This window comes from Boeremia exigua (genome assembly GCF_020726555.1).
Source record: "Boeremia exigua strain MPI-SDFR-AT-0100 chromosome Unknown C7974scaffold_11, whole genome shotgun sequence".
NCBI classification, from domain to species: domain Eukaryota; kingdom Fungi; phylum Ascomycota; class Dothideomycetes; order Pleosporales; family Didymellaceae; genus Boeremia; species Boeremia exigua.
In genome coordinates this window covers 955,242-976,479 of record NW_025763528.1, presented here as the reverse complement: position 1 = coordinate 976,479, position 21,238 = coordinate 955,242, and the positions used below count along the sequence as shown (strand labels likewise).

At 53.7% G+C, this 21,238-nt stretch overlaps 9 protein-coding genes across 9 annotated transcripts; 2 read left to right on the top strand and 7 right to left on the bottom strand.

Moving 5' to 3' along the window:
• Positions 1-484: 484 nt before the first annotated feature.
• Positions 485-2,423, bottom strand: C7974DRAFT_427574 (uncharacterized protein; the record flags this gene model as incomplete). Its single annotated transcript, XM_046144568.1, has 3 exons — positions 1,653-2,423; positions 1,265-1,467; positions 485-1,217 (listed from the first exon to the last, which is right to left on the bottom strand). Exons 1-3 carry the CDS (start codon positions 2,079-2,081, stop codon positions 485-487), a joined length of 1,365 nt encoding a protein of 454 aa, XP_045993424.1. The 5' UTR covers positions 2,082-2,423.
• Positions 2,377-3,335, bottom strand: C7974DRAFT_402123 (uncharacterized protein). The gene is made up of 2 exons (XM_046142661.1): positions 3,204-3,335; positions 2,377-3,148 (listed from the first exon to the last, which is right to left on the bottom strand). The coding sequence occupies exons 1-2, from the start codon at positions 3,306-3,308 to the stop codon at positions 2,444-2,446; spliced, it is 810 nt and encodes a 269-aa protein (XP_045993423.1). The 5' UTR covers positions 3,309-3,335; the 3' UTR covers positions 2,377-2,443.
• Positions 3,336-3,482: 147 nt separating this feature from the next.
• C7974DRAFT_48325 (uncharacterized protein) lies at positions 3,483-5,754 on the bottom strand. The gene is made up of 2 exons (XM_046146717.1): positions 4,395-5,754; positions 3,483-4,336 (listed from the first exon to the last, which is right to left on the bottom strand). Exons 1-2 carry the CDS (start codon positions 5,619-5,621, stop codon positions 3,662-3,664), a joined length of 1,902 nt encoding a protein of 633 aa, XP_045993422.1. The 5' UTR covers positions 5,622-5,754; the 3' UTR covers positions 3,483-3,661.
• A 1-nt stretch (position 5,755) lies between these two features.
• On the top strand, positions 5,756-6,936 carry C7974DRAFT_48329 (uncharacterized protein). The gene is made up of 2 exons (XM_046146718.1): positions 5,756-6,550; positions 6,660-6,936. Exons 1-2 carry the CDS (start codon positions 5,889-5,891, stop codon positions 6,664-6,666), a joined length of 669 nt encoding a protein of 222 aa, XP_045993421.1. The 5' UTR covers positions 5,756-5,888; the 3' UTR covers positions 6,667-6,936.
• Positions 6,724-8,765, bottom strand: C7974DRAFT_48323 (uncharacterized protein). Its single transcript, XM_046146716.1, has 2 exons — positions 8,073-8,765; positions 6,724-8,014 (listed from the first exon to the last, which is right to left on the bottom strand). Exons 1-2 carry the CDS (start codon positions 8,480-8,482, stop codon positions 7,207-7,209), a joined length of 1,218 nt encoding a protein of 405 aa, XP_045993420.1. The 5' UTR covers positions 8,483-8,765; the 3' UTR covers positions 6,724-7,206.
• A 1,862-nt stretch (positions 8,766-10,627) lies between these two features.
• On the bottom strand, positions 10,628-12,094 carry C7974DRAFT_48295 (methyltransferase OMS1 mitochondrial precursor). The gene has a single exon (XM_046146715.1). The coding sequence runs from the start codon at positions 11,957-11,959 to the stop codon at positions 10,862-10,864; it is 1,098 nt and encodes a 365-aa protein (XP_045993419.1). The 5' UTR covers positions 11,960-12,094; the 3' UTR covers positions 10,628-10,861.
• A 10-nt stretch (positions 12,095-12,104) lies between these two features.
• C7974DRAFT_402119 (sarcosine oxidase) lies at positions 12,105-13,923 on the top strand. The gene is made up of 2 exons (XM_046142660.1): positions 12,105-12,405; positions 12,493-13,923. Exons 1-2 carry the CDS (start codon positions 12,229-12,231, stop codon positions 13,660-13,662), a joined length of 1,347 nt encoding a protein of 448 aa, XP_045993418.1. The 5' UTR covers positions 12,105-12,228; the 3' UTR covers positions 13,663-13,923.
• A 691-nt stretch (positions 13,924-14,614) lies between these two features.
• C7974DRAFT_318997 (serine/threonine protein kinase-like protein) lies at positions 14,615-17,551 on the bottom strand (the record flags this gene model as incomplete). The annotated part of the gene is made up of 3 exons (XM_046138685.1): positions 14,615-16,795; positions 16,843-17,018; positions 17,068-17,551. 3 exons carry the CDS (start codon positions 17,549-17,551, stop codon positions 14,615-14,617), a joined length of 2,841 nt encoding a protein of 946 aa, XP_045993417.1.
• Positions 17,552-19,718: 2,167 nt separating this feature from the next.
• On the bottom strand, positions 19,719-21,003 carry C7974DRAFT_342858 (PLC-like phosphodiesterase; the record flags this gene model as incomplete). The annotated part of the gene is made up of 2 exons (XM_046139305.1): positions 20,743-21,003; positions 19,719-20,691 (listed from the first exon to the last, which is right to left on the bottom strand). The coding sequence occupies exons 1-2, from the start codon at positions 20,991-20,993 to the stop codon at positions 19,719-19,721; spliced, it is 1,224 nt and encodes a 407-aa protein (XP_045993416.1). The 5' UTR covers positions 20,994-21,003.
• Positions 21,004-21,238: the final 235 nt, after the last annotated feature.

The window sequence follows — 21,238 nt, the reverse complement described above, 5'->3', positions numbered from 1 at the left end:
GCAATGGGTCTATATTGCACTGGCTGGTCTTAGCTTCTGCTGAAACCATATCAGATTACAGGCGTCCTGCTCTGGTGTGTGCAAATGTCTCGACACCAAGAGGCATGGAGCTGCTGGAATATTTGAAGATGTGCCTGAAGAGTTGGTATTAAACTTCTGGTTTTGCCGACTCACGCTGCTTTATGAAGCTTCGCCCACTCGACACAACCACTTGCGCGAAGCCAACACAAACCATCAAGATCAAACACACAATCACCCCACATGAAGACACCAATGACTAAACCTGTTATCTTGTCCAAAAAGGGTTTATGACCACATTCTTTATGTATGATGCAAAGATTATAGTTTCGCTGTGAGTGATGCCCCCGAACCTTGACCCGGACATCGTGGATATTGTTGTTTTCAAATCACATATTATAGTACCAACAATATCTCGTGTCGTACCAGCAGCAATGATCACGCCTCTTGTAACCTGTTCCCCTCGTCAAGCCTCGTTAGGCTCTTGTTTGATCTCTACCTTGACCCGAGGGTGGGTTTGAGCATCAGACTGCGCAGGTCCTCCTTCTTCGGCTTTGACAATGACTGTAGCAAGTTGAGTGCATCCACCTGATTTAGCGCAGTTGGTGTCGACCATGTAACACTCTCTCTTCTTCAGAACAGGACCCGCAGCACTGTCGGGTTGAACCACGGTTGACCGCACATCAGCGTGCTTTTGAAAAACCACTTCCCATCCTTGCAGCATCTCCTGCGCGGCGTCATGACGGGAGAATTGCTGCGCCAATAGATCGAGGAAGAACAGTCGCAAGGGAGATTCGGCTCCTGTTTTCATACATAAATGATCCACAAATACCGACCGTAGCTGCGGATGATCAGCAAGGGCAGTGTGGTGCGTGTATATGTCTCCCATGATGGCGTTTTGAAAGCCCGGTACTTCGAGCTTATCTCCCAGGAGCCAGGCATCTATGTCTGCCCATGAATCGCGGTCAGCTGTGGAGATGCGAGACCCATAATACATCCATTGTACAAAATCTGTGAAAGATGATGGCTCAAAGCCGTCCAGATTGACAGCGGTCTTACCGTTGGCGTCAATCGTACTGTGGAACGTGGCTTTGAAGAACGGCGAGTATTTGGACAGAAGGGCCTTAGGCAAGCACCAGATCCTCGAGTCTTGTATTATGCCCGGCCGTACACGCACCTTGATGGCCGAACCTTCGAGGCTAGAACTGGTTAGTGTCCATAAGGGGTTCGGACTCTTGACACTTACAGTGCAGGTGAAGGTCTCGCATGCATGAATGGAACACCGCCACCAGCTTGCACAGGAGTTGTACTGGTCCCAGTAATGCTAGAAGGCTGAAGGGCTATGCGTTTGGCTGTAGGTTCCGCAGTGGAAGTTCCCACGGATGTAGAAGCTACGCGTTTGGCTGCAGGTCCCGCAGTAGGAGTTCCTACGGATTTCGACGCTATGCTCTAAACTACAATTAGCCTTATGTCTGCCATCGAAACACTGCAGCATAGAAGACAGCTCAAGGCATATACTGGGGCCATGTCCGACCTGGTCGTAGTGTTCTATGTGTTAACCGTAGCATGCGCCAAAGATGTCAATGGCGTATAACCACTGCAGAGATCTGCAACGATCATTTTGAGGTACTCACAGGTTTGGAAAGTGTTGGCCGAACGACCTCTGCTTTCACACTAGGCGTAATCGGCACCTGACTTGCATCCAGAGGCCGCTTCAAGGGTACAATAGGCTGTGCGGCGGGCACTTGGGGTGCCAGAAGTCCAGTAGCACCACCTGGAGGTCCCCGGAACCGATTGGCGATACCCATCATCTGGTTCATTCCCATGGTGACTGTGTGGCCATTTGCATGGAAGTGGAAGACAGTCTCGTTATTGGAGTAGTCATCGGCTTCGGGACGAAGAAAGATCTCCCATATCATTTCGTGCTTGTTGAGAGGATGATGCACATGGACTCTGTAGTACGCACGACCGTTGGTGGCCGTGTAAGGTCCACCTTGTATCGTGCCTCGATACCAGAGCCCGTCGGGCTGCTGCGCCTCGCAGTAGTCGTTCATATAGAACATGGTGCTGCGGTAAGGTCAGAAGAAGAATCTTGGACTGGAGCAGCAAATTACACGATGTCCAGGCGGTCGTACTGCAGCAAGTTGCGTGCTGTTGCGATGCTTGGGGGACGGAGGAAGGGAATGGGGATGAGTGTGCATTTGACAAGAGGCAGAAGCCAGCGTTTCCCCGCGCACGCAATGAAGCTAGCAATCACGTCCGCCGCAAGCGAGGCACGGTGAGGGTGAAGCAGGTGCGAATGGAGCAGGAGCGACCGAATAAACAGCCATGCAACACAACAACAACAGCAGCAGCAGCAGCAGCAGCAGCAGCAAGAGAACAGCCAGTGCAGTGTTGCAATCCTTTTGTCTTGAGGAATTTCCAACTAGCTTTTGTCTTCCGCCACGTCTTCCTTGATAATGGCGTCCTTCTTTTGCGGCCTCTCACCAAAGATGTCACTTCCTACTCTCACCTCACCACTCCCCATCTTGATCGCACCCTCGAAATCCGCACTCATGCCCATGCTCAGCTCGAGCTTATTCTTGTCCCACCCAAGCTCCTCCGCAACCTTATCCCTCGTATCCCTCAAGCAGACAAAGTCCTCATTCTCGTTCTCCGGCGTCGTCTCCTTGCTCCGCGCAATGGCCCCAATCGTCATCAACCCAAAGAGCTCGAGATGCGAGCACTTCTCGAGGATGTGTTTGCACAGCTTCGTAGCATCTGCCGGCTCCACGCCAGACTTCTCTGCCTCGCCGCTGGTGTTGACCTGCACCATGACGCGCAGCTTCTCGGCCTCGGGGTCCTTCTCAAGCAGCGCACGCCGCCCCTTCTCCAGCTCGTTTGCCTTTTTCTCGCTGTCCACACTGCTGACGCACCACAGGTTCGGTACTTGTTCGGCTAGCTGTTTGCACTTGTTCGACTGTAAGCCCCCGATCATGTGCCATCGGATGGTACGCGGGAGGAGCTTGGATTTCTCGAGGAGCTCTTGGACATAGTTCTCGCCGAAATGGGTTTGCGTCGGGTTGGGCGGTTGGTGCAGGGCGAGAATGTCATTTGCAGGCTTCAGCTTCGAAACTGCTATAAGGCGGACCTGCGGTCTGTGAGTCTGGGTGCAAGTGGTCATTTGCGTGGATGTTGGTGCCTACCTGCTGTCCGCTTGTGCTTGCGGCATGGATGCGCGATGTGATGCTCGCAATATTCTCTGTGAGCTGCGCCGCGCGTTGAGGATTTATGCGCATTTCAGCAGCCATGGTAGATGTTAACGCACTGAAGTCGCGTGTGACGACATCAGTTTCGCTCTCTGGCGTATTTTCAGCCCTACCACATGTGGGGCCCTCCTCCCTTGCTAGGAGCATTTTGACATGTACAAGAGCCAAATATCCGACACCCTTTAGAATCTAAGCATGGATGTTGTGCAGAGCTGTCAGGAAATTATGATGATGATAGTCTCCATCATCTGTAAAATTAAACGCTTCTATCAACCGTTCGCTATGCCTCTATGCAATTGTTAAATGTCTTCTTCAGAAAGGGTATTCATCGACCATCCAGATCAGTCTTGCCAGAACGTCACTCGTAGCACCTTATTATCCGTGCTTGCCAAACATCACCGTCTCCCCTCCCACCATGCCTTATCCTTTTCATTCCTGTGAGGCATGGTCTCTCTGATTTCCGTCTCACCGCCATCGTACACACTCGTCCTTGGCCGACTCCTCGCCCGCACGTTCCTCTCCACTACACTCTTCCTTCTCGGCGGTCTCACATCTACCTTCTCATCAAGCGGAAACGTGCTTCGCGGCGTCATCGTATCTCTCCGCCTCTTACTCGCTACGCTCGCGCCCCCGGGCGTTGTCGGCGCCCTTGAGCTCACACCCGCACTCATGGGTCTCTGACTGCGGCGCTTGCTGTCGCGAACCTTCGTCGAGGGAGGGCGCTTGATGTAGTCATACGTGTCTGGATCTTTGCGTGCGAGCTCACGCTCGAGACGCCAAAGAGGTGCTTCAGGGAGGATCTTCACTGCGTCTGAATCCCGCCATTTGATACGCCAGTAGATTTCCGGGTCTGAAGCACGCTCTTTGTTCGGTCCGTAGTCAACGTTGAGCTTATAGCCATCTGTTAAAGCGCGCGCCTCGTAGTCGCCGCGGTCCATTTGCCCGGGGCCTTGTAGACGATAGCGCGTGCGGACGGAGGGGTGGATGTACTCGTTGGTTTGACGGAGGGGCCGGTCTGTAGTTCGACCAGAGAAGGGGTCCACGGCGTGGTATTGGCCTGGCGTGCGGATCTGGGTGATGTCAATATCTCTGCTAGTCTCTCGACGTGATAGGTACTATGTAACGTACTGTTCTGCCACCGGCGGTCATCACACCCTTCAGCTCGTTGTAGATCTTGCCAAAACTCCACGGCCGTATCCCTTGCCCTACTTCCTTGTAGAAGTCCTCATTCAACGCATCCTGCTCGAAAAGATACTCTTCCCGCATCTCCAGAAACGGCTCCAGTTGGCTCATCATCCAAGCCAATGTGATGTTCGCAAGTTGCATGTCGTCGTATCCTCCACCACAATTTGCGTGCACACCTGGAAACCATACTTGGCGCAACGTCGTCCGATTGCCTTCTGGCTTCTCCCACACCGCTGGCGAGAAAGACGAGCGGTTCTCGTCAAGAGCCAAGGCCTGGAACGCGTTCTCCACGCAATTACTAAGCTTCGTGTCGTAAAAAGATGTTGCACGGGACTGCTTGCCTTGTAGGCCTGCGCGCTGTAGCAACCCAATTCGTGGAATGCCCAGACTGCCCACCGTGTCCCAGACAGCGATTGCTTTGATGGGAATGTCAAGTCTTGTCAATCCACGGCGTTCCATCTCTTCTGTGTATCTAGGATCGCTTGCACTAGGCTTGCGGGCGAAGGGTATGTCCGGATGTTTGGGTACGTAGTTTGGATCTCTCCGGTGTTGAACATCGTCGTACACTTCAGGAAGATCATTGAGCCCCTTCTTCGTTAGCAGGCCGATCTCGCCAATCAAACCGGCGATGCTACGGGCAGTGAATGCACCTCTTGAGAAGCCAATCAGGAAGATTTCGTCGCCAGGGTGGTAGTTGTTGGCTAGGAAAGCGTACGCTTCTCGAACGTTTTCTGGGAGACCCTTTCCTGTGGTGCCTGAGATGAGTTTGAACAAAGGCCCTCCTTCTGTTCCAACACCAGACGTGTAATTGACAATCTGCGGTATGCCATCTTGGCTGACCGACTTGATAGCTCTGGATATCCGCGTGACGTTGCTAGGAATTGCGAGATCGCCGTTCTTCTCTCCGTCGTCTGAATTCAGCCATGTTCCATCGCAAGCAACGATGAGCCTCTTGAACATGCCTCTCCCTCCACTCAATCCGGGAGTGCTCATAAGCGGCCCATTTCGTCCAACACTTCTTGCTCGACTGACAGGTCGGAATGGTATATCGACCACGATTGGCGTTCGTGGACTTCTTGGAGGGCCGTCCACGACGATTGGGCCTGGAGGCGGCGCCCGCATGCTAGGCGCCCGGCTCCGGCTCCTTGCTCGCGAGTGTGCCACAGACATATCTAGGCTTTTCCTGCGATTTTGCGTGGGCTTGAAAGCAGAAGAAGCGCTAGACGGAGACGAAGGCTCGTAGCCCGACTCCCAGTCGCTGTTGGAGGAGGCCACGTTAAATGATTGAGCCACGTGCGGATGTGGCCAATTTTCCTGTGGAGTTATGCGGGTGAGGCTGGCGGCTGGCTTGCAGTCTGATGGCCTGCAATTGCCGTTGGTCCGTTGGTTGCGAGGTATGCAGCAGTAGGGCGTACTGAATGGTACGATAGATGATCAATGCGCAACCAGTTCGGTTGCGTTGTGATCTTCAGGTTCCCCTCAGATCTCCCGACTCTTACAATCGTTCGTCGCGTCAATTATGCGGCTTTCCCGGCTGTCGTAAGCTTCAGATCTCAAGGCCCCGTTGAGCCTCGTCGGACCCTTGCAACACCCGAGGTCGTGTGCAACAACGTTGGAATTGTGCGATTCGCCAATCTCACGCAGTCACTCTTGCATAGCCGCAGAGCGAAACAGAATCAAGGAGAGAGAAAACGCGTGCATGCGCACTCTTACATGCGTGGTTGGGCCTTCGTTTTTGCTGGCTGGCGCCCGAGGATCATTGGACTCGCTTCTGATCTGAGCGCTCGGTTTCCCAGCCTCCCTATGCGAACAAGAGTTCACGAGCTTGTGTATACAGAGAACAGAGGTTCTGTCCAAGGGTTTCACGAATTGGAGTCACGCACTTTCTGCTGTGTTGCGTTGGCTGTACCCCACTATGCAGCGTGGATCAAAGTGAAGCTGCGCGGACAGCTGGCAGTGCTTCTCTATACTGAGACTGACCGCCATCTCCATAGCTTCCGTATTTGCCAAGCGCACACGATCCCGTATCCACCAAGGATCGCCCGGCCACCAGGTGTGATTCGCGGCTCAAGCCTGGGCTCCATTCAAAACAGCATCCGGTGAGGGACCTTTTACGCTCTCTTGCATGCATGCCTCTAAGAAACACTTATGCATGCGGCTCCAGGTGCGAATGCCATGTGGGGAAGCCCCATCTAACGTGCAGAAAAGTCCCTAGCGAAATCCCAAGGTCGGTTCCAGAACGTCAGGCGCATAATGCTCAGTCAAGGTATGTCGCAAAATGGTAGGTGTGAAAGTATCAACTGTTTTTCCAATTTGGAGTGACTTTTATCTAGATGATCCAGTTTGATCTTGTGCACAAGTCGATTGCAGCCTTCTCGCGACAGAGCGCGACATAAACTCCATAGTAAACATACACGCGCCGAGTAACAACCTGTGTCTCAGACCGTCGGACCCATACACTCAAAAGCGACAACTATCGTACAGTATCCTAAGGACTCCCACATGGCAGGTGGGGTGCCTCCACTGAACTCCGTCGCTGTATCCCAACAGCTAAAAGTGTATGATGCAACGCAAACGTTCGATGTAGATATCCATCTACTAAACAATGCGCCCGCGAGATAGAAAGAGAGAGAATAGAGGTGACTAGATGAGAGGAAATAAATAAAAACATAGCCCGTAGATGAGACAAATGATGCGTAGGGAAATCGTCAAGATCGTATGCAGAAGTAGGTGAAGGAGATGGTTTGCTGACGGCCTAATAGCCGCCAAACATCTCCTCGAGCTCGTCAAGCTCGATGTTCTCCGGACTGCGCATGTCTGACCAACTCCAGTCAATGTCGGCAATCTCGAGTTTTACCTCGTGCGACTTGAATACTGGTGGTGGCATCTCCAGGTGAAACACCTGTGACTTCAGAGCAGGGCTCTCCACAGAGAAATCGAACGAGGAGCTAGCCATGTGGCCGAAGAGGGCAGTGGCGGCTTCTGAGTTCTTGCGCGCAGCAAGCTCTTCTGTCTCTTCGATTGACTGGGCAACGTCGTCCATGCTGACGTCGGAGGCTTGACTTGGCTTCGTAGACGCACGGGCAGAACGCTCGCGCTCAGCCTCTTGTCTCCTGCGCTCTTGTTGCAGAAACGACGCGGTCATGGTGAACTCGCGCTCCTCTTTCTCCAACGGCGGAGATTGGGCACGTCGGTTGTGCGAAATGTTTGCGTTGGTGGGGGGGTGGACCTGACTTGAGAAGGGATCCGCGCTGCCGCTTTCGTCGTAGTCGGACAAATCCAGCTCTGGCGAGGGAGACATGCGGGCCCTCGCGCGCGCATCCATGTCCTCTTCCTCGGAAGCACCGGAGGACAGGGAAGGAGTGACGATGCGCGGCATGATTGCGCCGCTTGTGCCATCGGCAGGAATCGGCTGATGGGGCGTGGTGGTGAGGAAGTAGTAGACACGCTTAGGGTGGGTGCCGACTAGCTTTTTGTCGAGGGGACATCTCGAGAGCGCGGTCCAGGTGCGCTTGAGGTAGGTGGCCAATCGCGAGGAGATGATAGCGGCAGGGTTTGCAGAGCTGTCGAAGGTCAGTATGGAAGGGGTCGGCGCTTGGCACAGGGAGACGGGAAACATACCTCTCGACGATGGGAATGGTCGGCGACAGCACAGTCGCCAGCTCCTTGAGCAGATGCGGGCGGTTGCCCGTTCTCTCGAGCTGCTCGATGACGCCGACGACGATCTCGTCATCGATGCCCTGTGTGTCGACCTTGGCCTGGCCGGACTGGCCGCCGGGCGAAGGTGGCGGTGTGTCTGCCAGACGCCCTGCGCTCTTGGGGCGCTGCTCATCGAAGGCGCGCAGCGGGAGAGTGTTCGCCGGCGAGGTCAGCGACGATGCGCTCGACCCCGAGTGCGAGCGCTTCTGCTTTTTCGCGGGTTGCTGCATGTCGGTGGTCGAAGGCGGTGAGCGCGCAGACCGAGGCGCGCCAGGAATCGCGATGCCCAGCGACGGTAGCGAGAGAGACTTGCGGCGAGTGTTGTAGCCCATGGTGTGTCGCGGCGATGGGTCGCAGTGGTCGCGTGGGACGGCGGCGTAGGATGTCGCGGAGAAACAGGGAAATTATTGCGACAGGCAGAAGCAATGCAGCAAAAAGTGCTGATGCTGCGCGGATGCCAGGGGTGACGATTGGCTCGCGGAATGCACAGTCAAGCGGCAGGCGATGCGTGAGTGGCTGCAACAGCAACTACGCGAGGCAGCGTGCGGCGTTTCGGCCTGCACTGCAGTGGCGGCGACGAAGGTGTTGAATTATGTCTGACAAGCCGATGGGCGGGCGATGAGAAGGTGCAGGCCGGCGGCACTTCTGACGACACACGCCTCCTGACGGTGGTTGCGTAACTGGGCGATGGCCACTGGTTCGCGCAAGCACAAGCCAGCAACAAGTCCAGCCGGGCAGCAGCAATGAAGCGAGACAGTCAAGTTCGCACCAGCTCCACGAAAGTCACGGCTCTGATGGAATGCAAGTGTGTTGAACAGACGAACGGTCCCTGAGTGAGTTCGAGGGGAGATGGAGGGGAGGGGAAGGGGAGGAAGGGTAGGTAGGTGAAGAAAGCGCACTAGGGCTGCCTAGTGAAGGACTTCAGGGATGTCGCTTTCGGACCGCCACACTTATGACAGCATGCTAACCTTAGAGCCCTCTTGGAGCCGTTTTTTTTTGCTTTGCTGGCGCTGCTGCTGCCAGGGGCCAGAGTGCGCAGCGCTGCTAACCACGCCGTGGCTGCCATCTGCCTGCGTGCTGCGTGCAGTGCAGGTCGCACCCGTTGCCGCGACGAGCAACCCGGACGCCTCCCTTTGGTGACCACGGCCTCACCGGCTGCCGCATCCAACGTCTCGCGCCTGATTCGATGGGCCAGCCCCGGCCTGCGCGGCAGACGACAGGTCGCGTTGCTTTCTTTCGTCGCTCTCTTTGTTCGCCGGCAGCAACACGGCGCCAGCAGGTGGAGCGCTGTGGTCCGCAGTGCACTGAGATCTACGCCTATCCACCGCGTGAGATGAGGCCCATCCCTGCAGTGGGGAGCAGGTCGTCCCAGGCGACGGTCGCGGTCAGTGCCAACCACTGCCAGCGCAGCCAAACAGTGAGCAGCGCCGGAGCTCCCTCACATCTGTCTGTGACCCCAGCCATGCCCATCAACAGCCCTCTCCCTCCCCATGTGCACATCCTTGCCGTCTGCATCAGGGCGGGCCGTCTGCTGCTGTTCGCGAGTTGACCGCCTCGCCTCTCCTTGCCGCGCACCAGATTGCGCAACTGGCCTTCACGCGACTGGTTGCACACCTTCCAATATCTGATGCTTCGTGCATGACATCGTCGTGACCCAACGGCAGGATACCCCTGCTAAGCTCTAGCCTGAAACCAACTGCTGCACAGCTTAGCCTCATCCGCTGTGTAGGGATATCCCCGGGGCGGTCAAGAGCTAAATTGTTCGAAAAAAAAGTTTCTGTGCGGGAACCATGTTTTCGCCGACCGAGCATTCGCCTGCCCGTGATTGCGCAGAGACTTCCGAGGTTCCAGGGCTCAGACCAGTCGCAGTGAGGTCAATTCACCCGTATGTTCATCATGGCATATGTGCGCTGCGCAACGCTGCCAGACACGCTTCTTCTGGAAACTGTTGTTTCACAAGCATCCACTTGCACACCCGCTTTGCTTTTTCCGCGACGTACCAGCTCGCCCGATTGAGCCTAGACAGGTCCGGTATGCAGCCCACGCGGCGGTGGGGAGGTGTCGCGCGCCGAACTTTGGCTGGCGGGCATCGTCCCCGCTCCGCAGACGAGGGCGGACGATGGGTGTAATCAGGCCAGCTGCTTGCTGCATGCTGCTGTTCACTGTTCACCGCATTCTAGGTATCGCTTCTAGGTGTCGCAGAAGAGCGGTGTTTGCTGCATTTGCACGCTCGCCGAGTTAGCAAGCGCTGCTCGCTGCGTGTCAGCCCGTTGAGAGCACTCGGCGTCGCGAAGCTTACGAGCAGTGAGCTCATCGCCGCCAGATAAGCGTGCAACGAGTTCCATTCAGAGTTTGGACCTCGCGCCGCCCGCTTTTGGTGTAGAATGATGTATATTGTCCGTATTCGTTATCCGGTACCGCCCAGCTCGCTTGACCTGCTCGTTGTACCCAGTACTCGGGCGCATCTCAGATCAACCCCTCCTTGACTGCAGAGCATGATTAAACTTGACGTCGATGGGCCGTCAACATCCATACCAGCAGCGAGGAAGCGCTGCATTCGAGAACTCTATTCAAAGAACCAGAGCTGCATCCAGCCAGAGCGACACATTTAGAGTCATCGAATCACAATCTGCTAAAGGCCTCCCCGCATCCGTAACGTTGCGGGTGAGGTGCTACAGGAAAGGGTCAAGTGCCACAGCAAAGTCGACGTCTCAACGCCATAGCGACCACCATGGCTTTTGTGTGACCGAGAACTCGGTCTGCGGCAAGAGCGGCTGCTCGCCAGGCGCTGCTTCGGTCGTGCTTTTCCGCAGGCCTTTTCGCGGCTTCAATTCTAACCACCATGTCGTGCCAAAGTTGTACCTTTTGATGTTCACCACTTCAAGTCCACTGTCTTCAACAATCTTCCCGATATCCTTGTTCCACCAGCACCCATGCTCGTCGGCGTGGGCCGGTGCGGTCTTATCGAGCATGTTGTTGAGCCAGCTGTAATGCGACTTGCCGTGCTCCAGAAGGAGGATCTGGCCATCCTCTTTGGTGCACGCCTCTATGTTCTGCAGCAGCTTCACGGGTTCTGGCGTCGAGCAGAGACCCATAGTTTCAATGACCGTGTCGTAGCCGTCTTGGGCGTCAAATGGCGGTGTGATGGGGTCTAGAGCGGATTGCCGCTTGAAGAAGACCCGGCTGAAATACTCCTTGTGTGTATCATTCCACTTGCGACGTGCAACTTCCAGCATGGGCGCACTCGAGTCGAGCAATGTCACTGTCGCGCATTGCTTCGTGTTGTAGTATGGTATGTTCCTACCAGTTCCTACGGCAACCTCCAACACATGCCCTCTCGCCAGCTTGGCGAGCTTCTTGCGCTTCGACGTGAGCAGCAGGAGCGTTTCTGAAGTGTCGACCTTTTCATCATAGCCCTCAGCCTCCTTGTCGAAGCGATCTGTCAGATCTGTTGGGAGATCCTTGATGTCTACATCGCGTGTCAGCGAGACGTACAGCATGACACCGTACATCCCGAGACCAAATGCAACCAAGCCAACACCAAACATGGGCCATTGCCTCCATCTCCGCAGCTTTGCCTGGTGTTGTTCAGATGCCAATTGCTCGTCTGATAGTCGTTGCAGGTCTCGTAGCTTCGGCCGCGCTGCCCAAACCTTCCGAATTGACTCTTCCGGTGTTTGCTTGGGGTCTGGCTTCGAGAGGTCGTATGGCGATTGTATCGGTGGCCTCCTGTTCAGAGGAGGCGCGCGTCTGACCGGCAGCGCTTTGGTGGTAGGCAAAACGCGCGGTGGCTTCGGTATCTTCGCCATGGTGGTGCGTACGGAGTATTATAGATTAGGTGTGCAGCCTGACTTTCAAAGTTCGAAATTGTAGCTGTCCAGACTCTCGGGTCGACCCTTCCAGAAAGCTCAGACCATTTGACGAGCTGCACGCCACGATAAACCACCGGCGACGACATCGGAGTCGAGTCGGAGTTAACCCACCTTTTGAAAATTGATACCCAGCTATGCAGACTTGGCTTGATTGACTTTGCACTTCTTCACTGCTGTTTTTGTGTTATTTGGTACCTTGTCGTGCAATGTCTTCCTCGACGTCTTCGTCTGCTACGCCTAAGATACCCACTTCGGTCATCATCGTCGGAAGCGGTGCTTTTGGCCTCTCCACAGCATGGGCGCTCTGCAGAAACCCTGAATTCACCTACACCTCGATCACTGTCATAGATCGCCAGACATTTCCAACTCCAGACAGCTCCAGTGTAGGTAGTCCTTACGTTATGCGGTCCATCTTGGTCTCAAAGCGCAAACCGTCCCAAATAGGAAGCATTGCTGATCACCTTCTCCAGATTGACACTTCCCGCATTATCCGCCCTGACTATGCTTCCCCACCCTACAATCGCCTGGCGAACATTGCGCAGGACCGCTGGCGCACTGACTTTGCCACCGAGGAGTATCACGAAACTGGCCTGTGCTTGACAGCATGGGCAAAGGAACAACAATATGTACAGAAGTCACTCGAGAACGTTCGCAGGATCGGCACGGACAGAATTGAGGTTCTGGACTCACCTCAGGAGATTGGGAGAGCAGCCGGCCTGGAAGGCGACGATGCATGGGGCAACGGCAGCACAGGATATGTAAACTGGAGCTCTGGCTGGGCCAACGCGGAGGGCGCCATGATATGGCTGCGCGAAAAGGTTGAGAAGATGAATCGCGTCAACTTCGTTGTCAACGGTGTCAAGAAGCTCCTTATTGACCACAAGACCAATAAAGTCTCCGGTGTCCGCCTCAGCGACGACACTGAGCTCACCGCAGATCTGACCATCTTAGCCGCCGGCGCATGGACAGCCTCGCTCATTGACTTGCGCGGCATTTGCAAAGCAACCGGTCAGGTTATTTGCTACATGCCAATTAGCGACGCTGAACAAGAGCGACTCGGCAAGAACCCTACGATTCTGAACCTCTGCCACGGCCTCTTTATCATTCCCCCCTCCAACAACCTCCTCAAAGTAGCTCGCCACGGCCACGGCTATGTCAACCCAACTACAATCCCTCACCCTGAATCCGACGATCCCAATGCCACAATCACAACCTCTCTTCCATATACCGCTGTCGACGACCCGACCCAGGCCGTCCCCAAAGAGGGCCAGCAAGATCTGCGCAACTTCCTGACTGCTGTCCACCCCTCCATCTCCGTACCTTCTCGCCCCTTTACCAAGAGCAAAATCTGCTGGTATACCGATACTCGCGACGGCGACTTTCTGATTGACTACCATCCCAAGTACTCGGGACTTTTTGTCGCAACAGGCGGGAGCGGGCACGGGTTCAAGTTCCTGCCGGTCATCGGAGATAGTATTCTGGAGTGTGTGCTGGGCCGGACTCCCAAGGACTTTGTTGGCAAATGGGAGTGGCCGGCTGAGCGACTGCCGGAGGAGCAGTGGCCTGGTGATGGATCGAGGGGTGGGCCCAAGGGATTGGTGTTGGCTGACGAGATGGCCAGGGGTAAGAGCAGCTTGTAATCGTATCAAGTTGCGTGGAGGGAATGGACAGGGAAGGCGTTTGCATTTAAAGATCGGTTGCATAGATTGGCCATCATCACAGCTCGGCGCACTGTTATTATTACCACAGCTCGGCGCATCATTATTTTATCACAGCTCAGCGCATTGTTGTTAGAACCACATCATGCACATCAAACATGATTTTTAAGGACTTAGTTGCACATACAGTCTCAATCAGAGTATACCACAATCTTTATGGGCATACAAGCCCCAGTCTCTCAAGTTTCAGGAACAACGGCGGATATGTGACCTTCAAGCTGCCCCCAACTTTCATACAGAACTTGTCGTGATTTTTGTATCTAAAGCTAAAATCTAGTCAAGAATCACCTACATTGTAGGCAAAATAGGTCTCCATAAAGTTTCTTGGTATTCTCCCTACTCCGTTGTCGTATAGTATACTTGGCTCACATCCTGAGTCCGCTGTTTATTCTGCAACATGAGAGCTAGTCTAGGATATGCTGAAGCTAACGTTAAATAATTTGATTTGATTTGATACTATTTTACGTCTTTTCTGGACCTATGGACCAAGCCTCCCTGGGAGCATTGGGAGACGGGTGGAGCTGTGAAGGTATATAGAGATGCCCCCCTATTCTGTCTCAGAACACTGTTCCTGGTAGTAGCTCGCTCTAGGATTTAACAACCCGTTGCATATAGCTTGTGAAAAGCCCTCCACCAGTTGAGGGTCTGCCACTTGGTTTTGTTTATTGTACATGTTATTGCTCAAGAGAGCTTTCAAAATAAAGGGAATGTAGGGTCGAGAGGCACTGATGTTAGATGATATAGCTTGAAAGAGACACTATACAATAACATGGAGCGGGCGCCAAAACCAGATTTGACGCTATGATGGAACAAAGAAAGTGAACTCGTATTTATGCATCGCTGAAAAATCTTGGGAAAATTTACAGAACCGGGCTTATTCCCTCTTGTACTGGAACTGCTCGGCCGGTGGACTCTGCGCCCGATAAGGGTTGTTGGAGCTGTTTCGACCGGGCGCACCGAATGGCGACCTTCCCTCCTCTTCCTGCTCACGCTCACGCTCTTCTGCGGTCATGACAACACGGGGTCGGCTGTTGGACCTTGGTGGGGGCGGCATCATGGTTTGGAACTGGTAGTCCTCAATCTGGCCAGTGGAAATCGACGTCGGCGATCCCGGTGCTGTGCTGCGGTGCATCGATTGTGACGGTTGGAGAGGCTGTGGCGGGGAGGCGTAGTTCGACTGCGATGGATTTACGGAGAGAGGAAGTGGCGGTGGTCGATTGAAGTCAGTCGATGCTCGTGTGGCGTAGGGCGAGAGAGTGGCGCCTCCCTTGCGTTTTCCAGCTGTGCTGGCCTTGTGCAGCAAGCTCTTAACCTCATCCAAATCGGGTCGAGCGTCGGTACTGGGTCGTCCGAGGGTACTGATGTCATCGCGAGCATTCCAGGTGTCATCGCGAACAGTGTCGACGCCTGGTCTGCGATTTGTCAAAGAGCTAATGGCAAAATCCTCACTCTGCACACCGACACCTAGGTAGTCATTGCCTGTAGACTTGCCCTTGTCGCTGGGATCATCTGGCTGGTTGAGAGGCACCATACGTCCCTTGTCAGCGTTCATCAAATACGCCTCGTACGCTTCACGCGCCTCAGCCGGCGGAACGGCGACAGACCATGTTGGCTTGTCTGCCGAGCCAAGAGCGGCATCTCCGCCACCCGGGCCATTGATTGGAACCTTGCGCAAAGCAACGACCAATGCACACATGAACTTCGATCGTCGGGCTGCGCGAAGGGACTCGTTTGACCAGTTGCCCTTGAAGCGAATCTCGACACGGAGCTCGAGCTTGTTCATTTCGGCGATGCTGAGGACCTCGATGTCAGTATCAGGATAGAAGTCGCGGCTGTTGGCAGGGTCTCGGAGGAAGGCCTGCATCTCGAGTTTGAGGAGGTGAATATCCTCGAAAGAAGTGGCGAAGTCACAGAATACAGAAACCTGCTCGCGCATGGCTTTGCTTCGTGTGACATTTTCGACCCATAGCCCGTTCAATACGATGTTGGGAATCTGAACCGTCTTGCCGCTGGAGACACGCTTGAAGACTGTGTACAGCAGGGCGATGTGCTCAACAGTAAGCTGCTCCGCTGTAATGTCGACTCGGTCACCAATATCGAAAGGGTGTTTGGCAAAGAGGAAAATGCAAGAACCGAGAATCTCCTGGGCGGTTGTGGCGAAGACGAAGGATAGAGATAGAAGAGCGGTAGCCGACGTCGTCAGAGTGCCAACGAAGCTAGGGCTGAGGAAGGCGATGAAAACGAAGATACAGACGATGAAGACGATGGTAAACAACAGGCCGTCGAGAGCGTGAATAGCAGCGTCAACGTCGTGCATACTAGAGTTCATAGCCTTGCGCTGTCTGCCGATTTCTGTGACAGTGAGGATCATTTCATCCAAACTGATATCGCCGTTGCCGTCACGGTCGAGCGATCCGAAGCACTCCTCAGCTTCATCTGCGCGGCCGGGACCCATGACTTCAATGAGATCTTCCTGGTAGAGTTCGTTTTTGCCTTCAACGACAAAAGACATCCAAATACGCTTGGCGAGAGCTTCAGCAGAACGGTTCCTCTCCAGAGCGGTGAGAACAATGGAATGAGCAGAGTTGACGTCAAAGACCTTTTTACCCGTGATCTCGGAGGCAATGGTTCCGAAAACAGACGTGACCTTGTCTCCAATACGACCAACGTCGCGACCGACTTCCTGGACAAGGCGCATGGGAGTGCGGGTGCCGGATCGTCCCTTCTTGGATGTACCCTTCTTACTACCTGGGAGGAGATCGAGAAGTGTGTCCTGGATACAGTAGTCTTCCTCGGCAAACTCATTGCAGTAGGCAGGGAACAATGCTCGGGATGCATCATAGAGAATTCCCAAAAGATAGATGCTGCGTTTCGACTCCTGGATCTTTTGGTCAAATTGCTTGCGGTGGTAGCTGATACTGATCAACTGGATCAAGATACGCTCAGCGAGGATGATCACGGTGCAGACCAACAAGGCAAGTAGAACTGATTGCACCTTGCCATACCACCGTGGATTTCCATTATCCTTTTTGAAATCCTCGTTTACAACGACAAGCTGTCAGGTGATTAGCTGAATCCATAAGATCCTATCGTAGCACTTACACCGGGAAACGTTGCTTGATTGACAACCATCCACAACACGAACGACAGAGGTTTCTCCACAGCACGGAGGAGCAAGGCATATTTCTTGACACCAGGGCTGACTACACCGATGAGGAACTCGAAGACGTTTGGAAGAAAATGGGCGACGATCTTCATAACCCAGAAACTGAGCCAGACTAACGACTTCGTTAGTGTGAGGTAAGACACCGAATTGGGCGTACGTACTGATTTCAATCCAGATCCAGAACCTCCTAGAGTCCGTATTGCCAATCTCTCCGGCCGAAACTCCTGTTTGCGACAAAATGATAGGAATGGCCAGAAGGAGGGCGACCGGTGCGACATAAACCATATAACGAGTGACAATGCTGAAGTTTAGGATTTTGGTGTAGAGACGTCCCATCTTATTGAGGGCTGTCTTCTCCTGCCCAGGAGCCTCGCGAGGTGGCAGCGGGGCGCCGGTCCTCGAGTCAATCTTTGCCAGCTGTCGCTGCCTACGGCCCTTTGTGGACATGCCGTTGAACAAGCCGCTTTTCTCTGACTGCTTTTCGTCTGTTATGGGCGACGGTGTGTGACTAACTACCGTCTGCAGTGGAATGTCGGTGCCTTGGGGTGTCATTTTGTCGTCTCTGATGCCACTGAGTGGCTGAAAACCGTGGTTGGAGAGGCGGAACGATCTCTGTGAAGGAGAGCGCTGGGTATTGCCAGGCATGAGTGGAATTCTGAAGGTGATCGCAGCAGATGTTGCCTTTCACCACGAGGAGCGAGCGTGATCTGGCTGAGTGAAACAGGCCCCGGTATTTGTGGCCGAAAAACAATAGAAGGGAGAGTCGCAGTGGAATGTGCGTCGAGCACGATGCTTTGCGCGACTGGAGGCGGTCCTGTGGAAACGACCGATGACGACGATGGCTGTTGAAGCGAAGGCCGGCCGTCGATTCTTAGCGCAGCAAAGGAAACAACGAAACGAGAAGACGAGGGCCCAGCTCTCTAGACACTAGATATATACAATTGCGCAAAAGAGGCACATGAACGAGCGAGTGAAGCAGAGAATTTATTCAGGAGGATGAGTGTGTTCAAAAGCACCGCGTCGTTGGTCCCCAGATCCTGGCCTGTGGCTTGCTCTCCCCTGCAGCAGGGCCGGATTCTAAAACGCGCTTATTGCCGTTCAGGCGAATCATGGTGATCCCGGTTGGCGTCGCCAAACTCGAAGGGGAACGCCTACGTCGCTGATCGCTGAGCCGCCTCTTTGCAAGTTCAACAGCTGGGCTGCGCGTGGAGCTGGAATCATTACGAACGACGCCGTTGCTCCACTGACAGCTTGTCTACCAAGAAAAACTTCAACTTGTGCATCACACAAGAGCCAAGACCCACTCAAATGCCGACGATCGATCCCTGAGTTGATCCGATCTGGATTCGTCTGCCCGAGAGTACTTGTCAATAAGCTTTTGCTGTTGGACCTGATGTTGGGACGTTCTCTCTGGCTGTGGAGATTCGATGTGCATCTTGCTCCGCAATGATGAGCCTCTCGTAATGCGGGATCAGACATCGACCCGTCGACGTGTCACATCACCATGCAAGATATTCGATCGTTCGCACGAACAGGCTCTCCGCCGCTGATAAGCTGTCTGAAACTTCCAGGCTTTGATATGAGGCAGCGAACGGACCACAACCCTTCCCAGGTCGCACCAAAATTGCCACAGATCGAACCGCCACGCACCCTGTGCTCTCAACATCTCGCATGGTCGGCCATGCCTCCGATTTCAGTATCTGCGCTTTTGGTGGCCGTTTGCTGGGCCGTTCGATGGCGCCGCGTCCTCCCACTCCCGGAGGGGCGCCCGGCAAAACACTGCGTGGCGTGCATACATAGCCGGCCAATCCAAGGGGGAGCTCGACTTCCATGCTTTCTATTTTAGGCAGCCACACCCGCAGTACCAAAATGTTTTCATCGCAAGTGCGATTGCCCTTAATGACGACACCGAGGCTATTGATAGCTTACACAATGAAGACAGATCGCGGTGACGATGCAAGCAGCGAGGGTAGTGCACGAACCTCGATTCCTTATTCGGCATATTGCGAACTCGCCAGATGCTCATTTGGCCGATGTGTTTCCAAGGATTCCTTGTGTTGATTCCCCACCGTTACTCCACAGGTTTCCACTTGGAGAACATTAGACCTCGGACAGCTACAATGTGAACGTCACGGCATACGCAGCCAAGCTGCCGTCTTCAGTACCGCCCAACATATCCGCAGCCTTCGGAGGCCCCATCCAAAACAACTTATCCTCAGACGAGCAATAGGAGTTACAGAGCATGACCGAGGCAGAGGATACTTGGTAACGAACCGGATCTTCGGATTGCCACCACGACTCAGTGACTCGGGTTGCCTTACGATCGTCAATTGAGATCTACCTACAGTGCGTTGTGCAAGAAATGTGCTCTCGACTATCTGCTAGTTGCGATGAGCGTCGTATATTGCTCATGGAGTGGGACATGAAGAAAATTGTTGTCTAGCGTTGCCAGATATGTTCAAAGCGGACATACGCAAGCTTCGTGAGTCAGCGAGGAGTTGAAGACTACGCCATCATGCACTATGTACAAGGCATGAACTGGGTTTAGTGGAAGAGCTCCCGGCTACGCCATATGATGAGTTAATTACTGGTGTCTGCGTCTCACTTCTTCGCAGCCTTCGAGTGCAACTTAAGTCGTTGGAGTCGACCCAAGTCGAACTACTTGCCGTGCAGAATCTGACCAGCCTTCCAGGCCCATCTCGAAACAAAGAGAAAGTGCTTATGATTGCTGGCTTGCCAATAAATGTATTTTTTCAACTGTGGCCAAGTTCCCCCGCACTCCGAGAAATGGGTTTAACTACTGGAGCCATGCTCAGCTATTCCCACAGAGTCGTAGTCCAGCTATGATACACCAATTCCAATTCCATCTCGTAGCGCTTACCAGATCGTCAACATTCAGCATGCCAACACCCAGCTCAGTCAGTTTGAACCACACTTTATCCCTCAGACTGATGGGCCATCGTGGCTCGCCCCAATATCTGCTCTTCAGCCCTTTTGCGTCGGCAGCACGTATCTGCTCCGTGAGCTTATCGACTTGCTTCGCCGACAGTTTGTTGAACCAGATGGAGCCGATCGCCTTCTTCATTTCTACGCTAGCATAGTACGAATTTGTTGTGTTGTACTGCTCGTCTGATATGGAGAGTAATGGCGCGTCAAAGAAGATGATGCGATTTGTGGAGTTCTGCTGGACAAGCTCGAATGGCGTGCTCCCTGTCCCTACAATGGTGAGTGGACCTTGGTGTAGAACCGAACCGTCATAGTATGTGAGCCAATCCCTGTCCTGGAACGGCCGGAGTTGTTCAAGAAGGACTGGCCATGTTTTGAATTCGTCGTTCTTGAAATCAATAAGCAAGATGGTGGATACTGTTGGATCGGCGTCAAAGACCCCGACTTCCTTTCTGTCCTCAGAGGCAGCCGTAGCGTTGCGCTTGTCAAGAACATTGGCAAGTGGATCGAGGTAAAGGGATCGAAGTGTTCGGTGCAATGTCGTCGAAGCCCATGAGTGACTGACGAGGAGCTCATTGTCATCTGCCAGCCATATATCAGCCTCGATGCCAATGCACCCTGCTGCTAGGGCATTGTAGAGAGGAACAGAACGCCAGTAATCGTTGTGAGAGTGGCAGTTCTTTGGGACGATATCTCGGCTGAAGTCGTCTCTCCATTCATATATATGTGTACCACTATCATCTGGTTCTCTCCAGTGGTCGATGATGTGGTGTAGACCACTGCGGCCTGGTGGTGGATTAAGTCTTCGTAGAAGCGCACTGACTAACGCAAGGTAAACACTGTGTCGTTGTTAATCACAGGCCATGATATGAAGTTTCGAGATCACTAACAGTGCTGAGATAACGCCCAATATTGTTGTAACGACGATGAAGATCATTACTCTTCTGCACAGTAGCCTTCGCCTCTTGCGGTCCATTGGGCTCTTGCTGGAGGGCCAGTAATTCAGACACCCATGCCAGAGCCTTTGAGGACCGCTACGATACCACTGAGGGTGTGTGGTCGACATATCATGAGCCGACAGCTCTAGCTGGTCTTCGATCGGGTCTTCTTCGTTGTCGCGATATCGAGGAGTACTGTTCATGTCGAAGTCTATGCAGCGAGGCGCGGCCTTCAACCATCGACAGTTGTTCTCCTACACTTGCTCTATGCTCAGTGGACTGGAGAGATTAATACTGATGTTTCGAGGTAGAGTGATCCAAACGAAGAGTAACTGGCTTTGTTCGACAACCACAACGGAATTGATTGTCGGTTTGTAGAATTGCTGCATGCACAGAGAACTGGATGTTGTAGGCTGGGTAGCTGTAGGCGTTGAACACAATACTTAAA

Excerpts from the sequence above, each read along its gene's own strand:
- C7974DRAFT_402123 (XM_046142661.1), bottom strand. The coding sequence starts at position 3,308 with ATGGCTGCTGAAATGCGCATAAATCCTCAACGCGCGGCGCAGCTCACA. Across the intron at positions 3,149-3,203 it reads CAAGCACAAGCGGACAGCAG|GTCCGCCTTATAGCAGTTTC; the intron begins GTAGGCACCAAC and ends CACAGACCGCAG.
- C7974DRAFT_48325 (XM_046146717.1), bottom strand. The coding sequence starts at position 5,621 with ATGTCTGTGGCACACTCGCGAGCAAGGAGCCGGAGCCGGGCGCCTAGC. Across the intron at positions 4,337-4,394 it reads TGACCGCCGGTGGCAGAACA|ATCCGCACGCCAGGCCAATA; the intron begins GTACGTTACATA and ends GACATCACCCAG.
- C7974DRAFT_48329 (XM_046146718.1), top strand. The coding sequence starts at position 5,889 with ATGCGCAACCAGTTCGGTTGCGTTGTGATCTTCAGGTTCCCCTCAGAT.
- C7974DRAFT_48323 (XM_046146716.1), bottom strand. The coding sequence starts at position 8,482 with ATGGGCTACAACACTCGCCGCAAGTCTCTCTCGCTACCGTCGCTGGGC. Across the intron at positions 8,015-8,072 it reads ACCATTCCCATCGTCGAGAG|CTCTGCAAACCCTGCCGCTA; the intron begins GTATGTTTCCCG and ends GACCTTCGACAG.
- C7974DRAFT_48295 (XM_046146715.1), bottom strand. The coding sequence starts at position 11,959 with ATGGCGAAGATACCGAAGCCACCGCGCGTTTTGCCTACCACCAAAGCG.
- C7974DRAFT_402119 (XM_046142660.1), top strand. The coding sequence starts at position 12,229 with ATGTCTTCCTCGACGTCTTCGTCTGCTACGCCTAAGATACCCACTTCG. Across the intron at positions 12,406-12,492 it reads CAACTCCAGACAGCTCCAGT|ATTGACACTTCCCGCATTAT; the intron begins GTAGGTAGTCCT and ends CACCTTCTCCAG.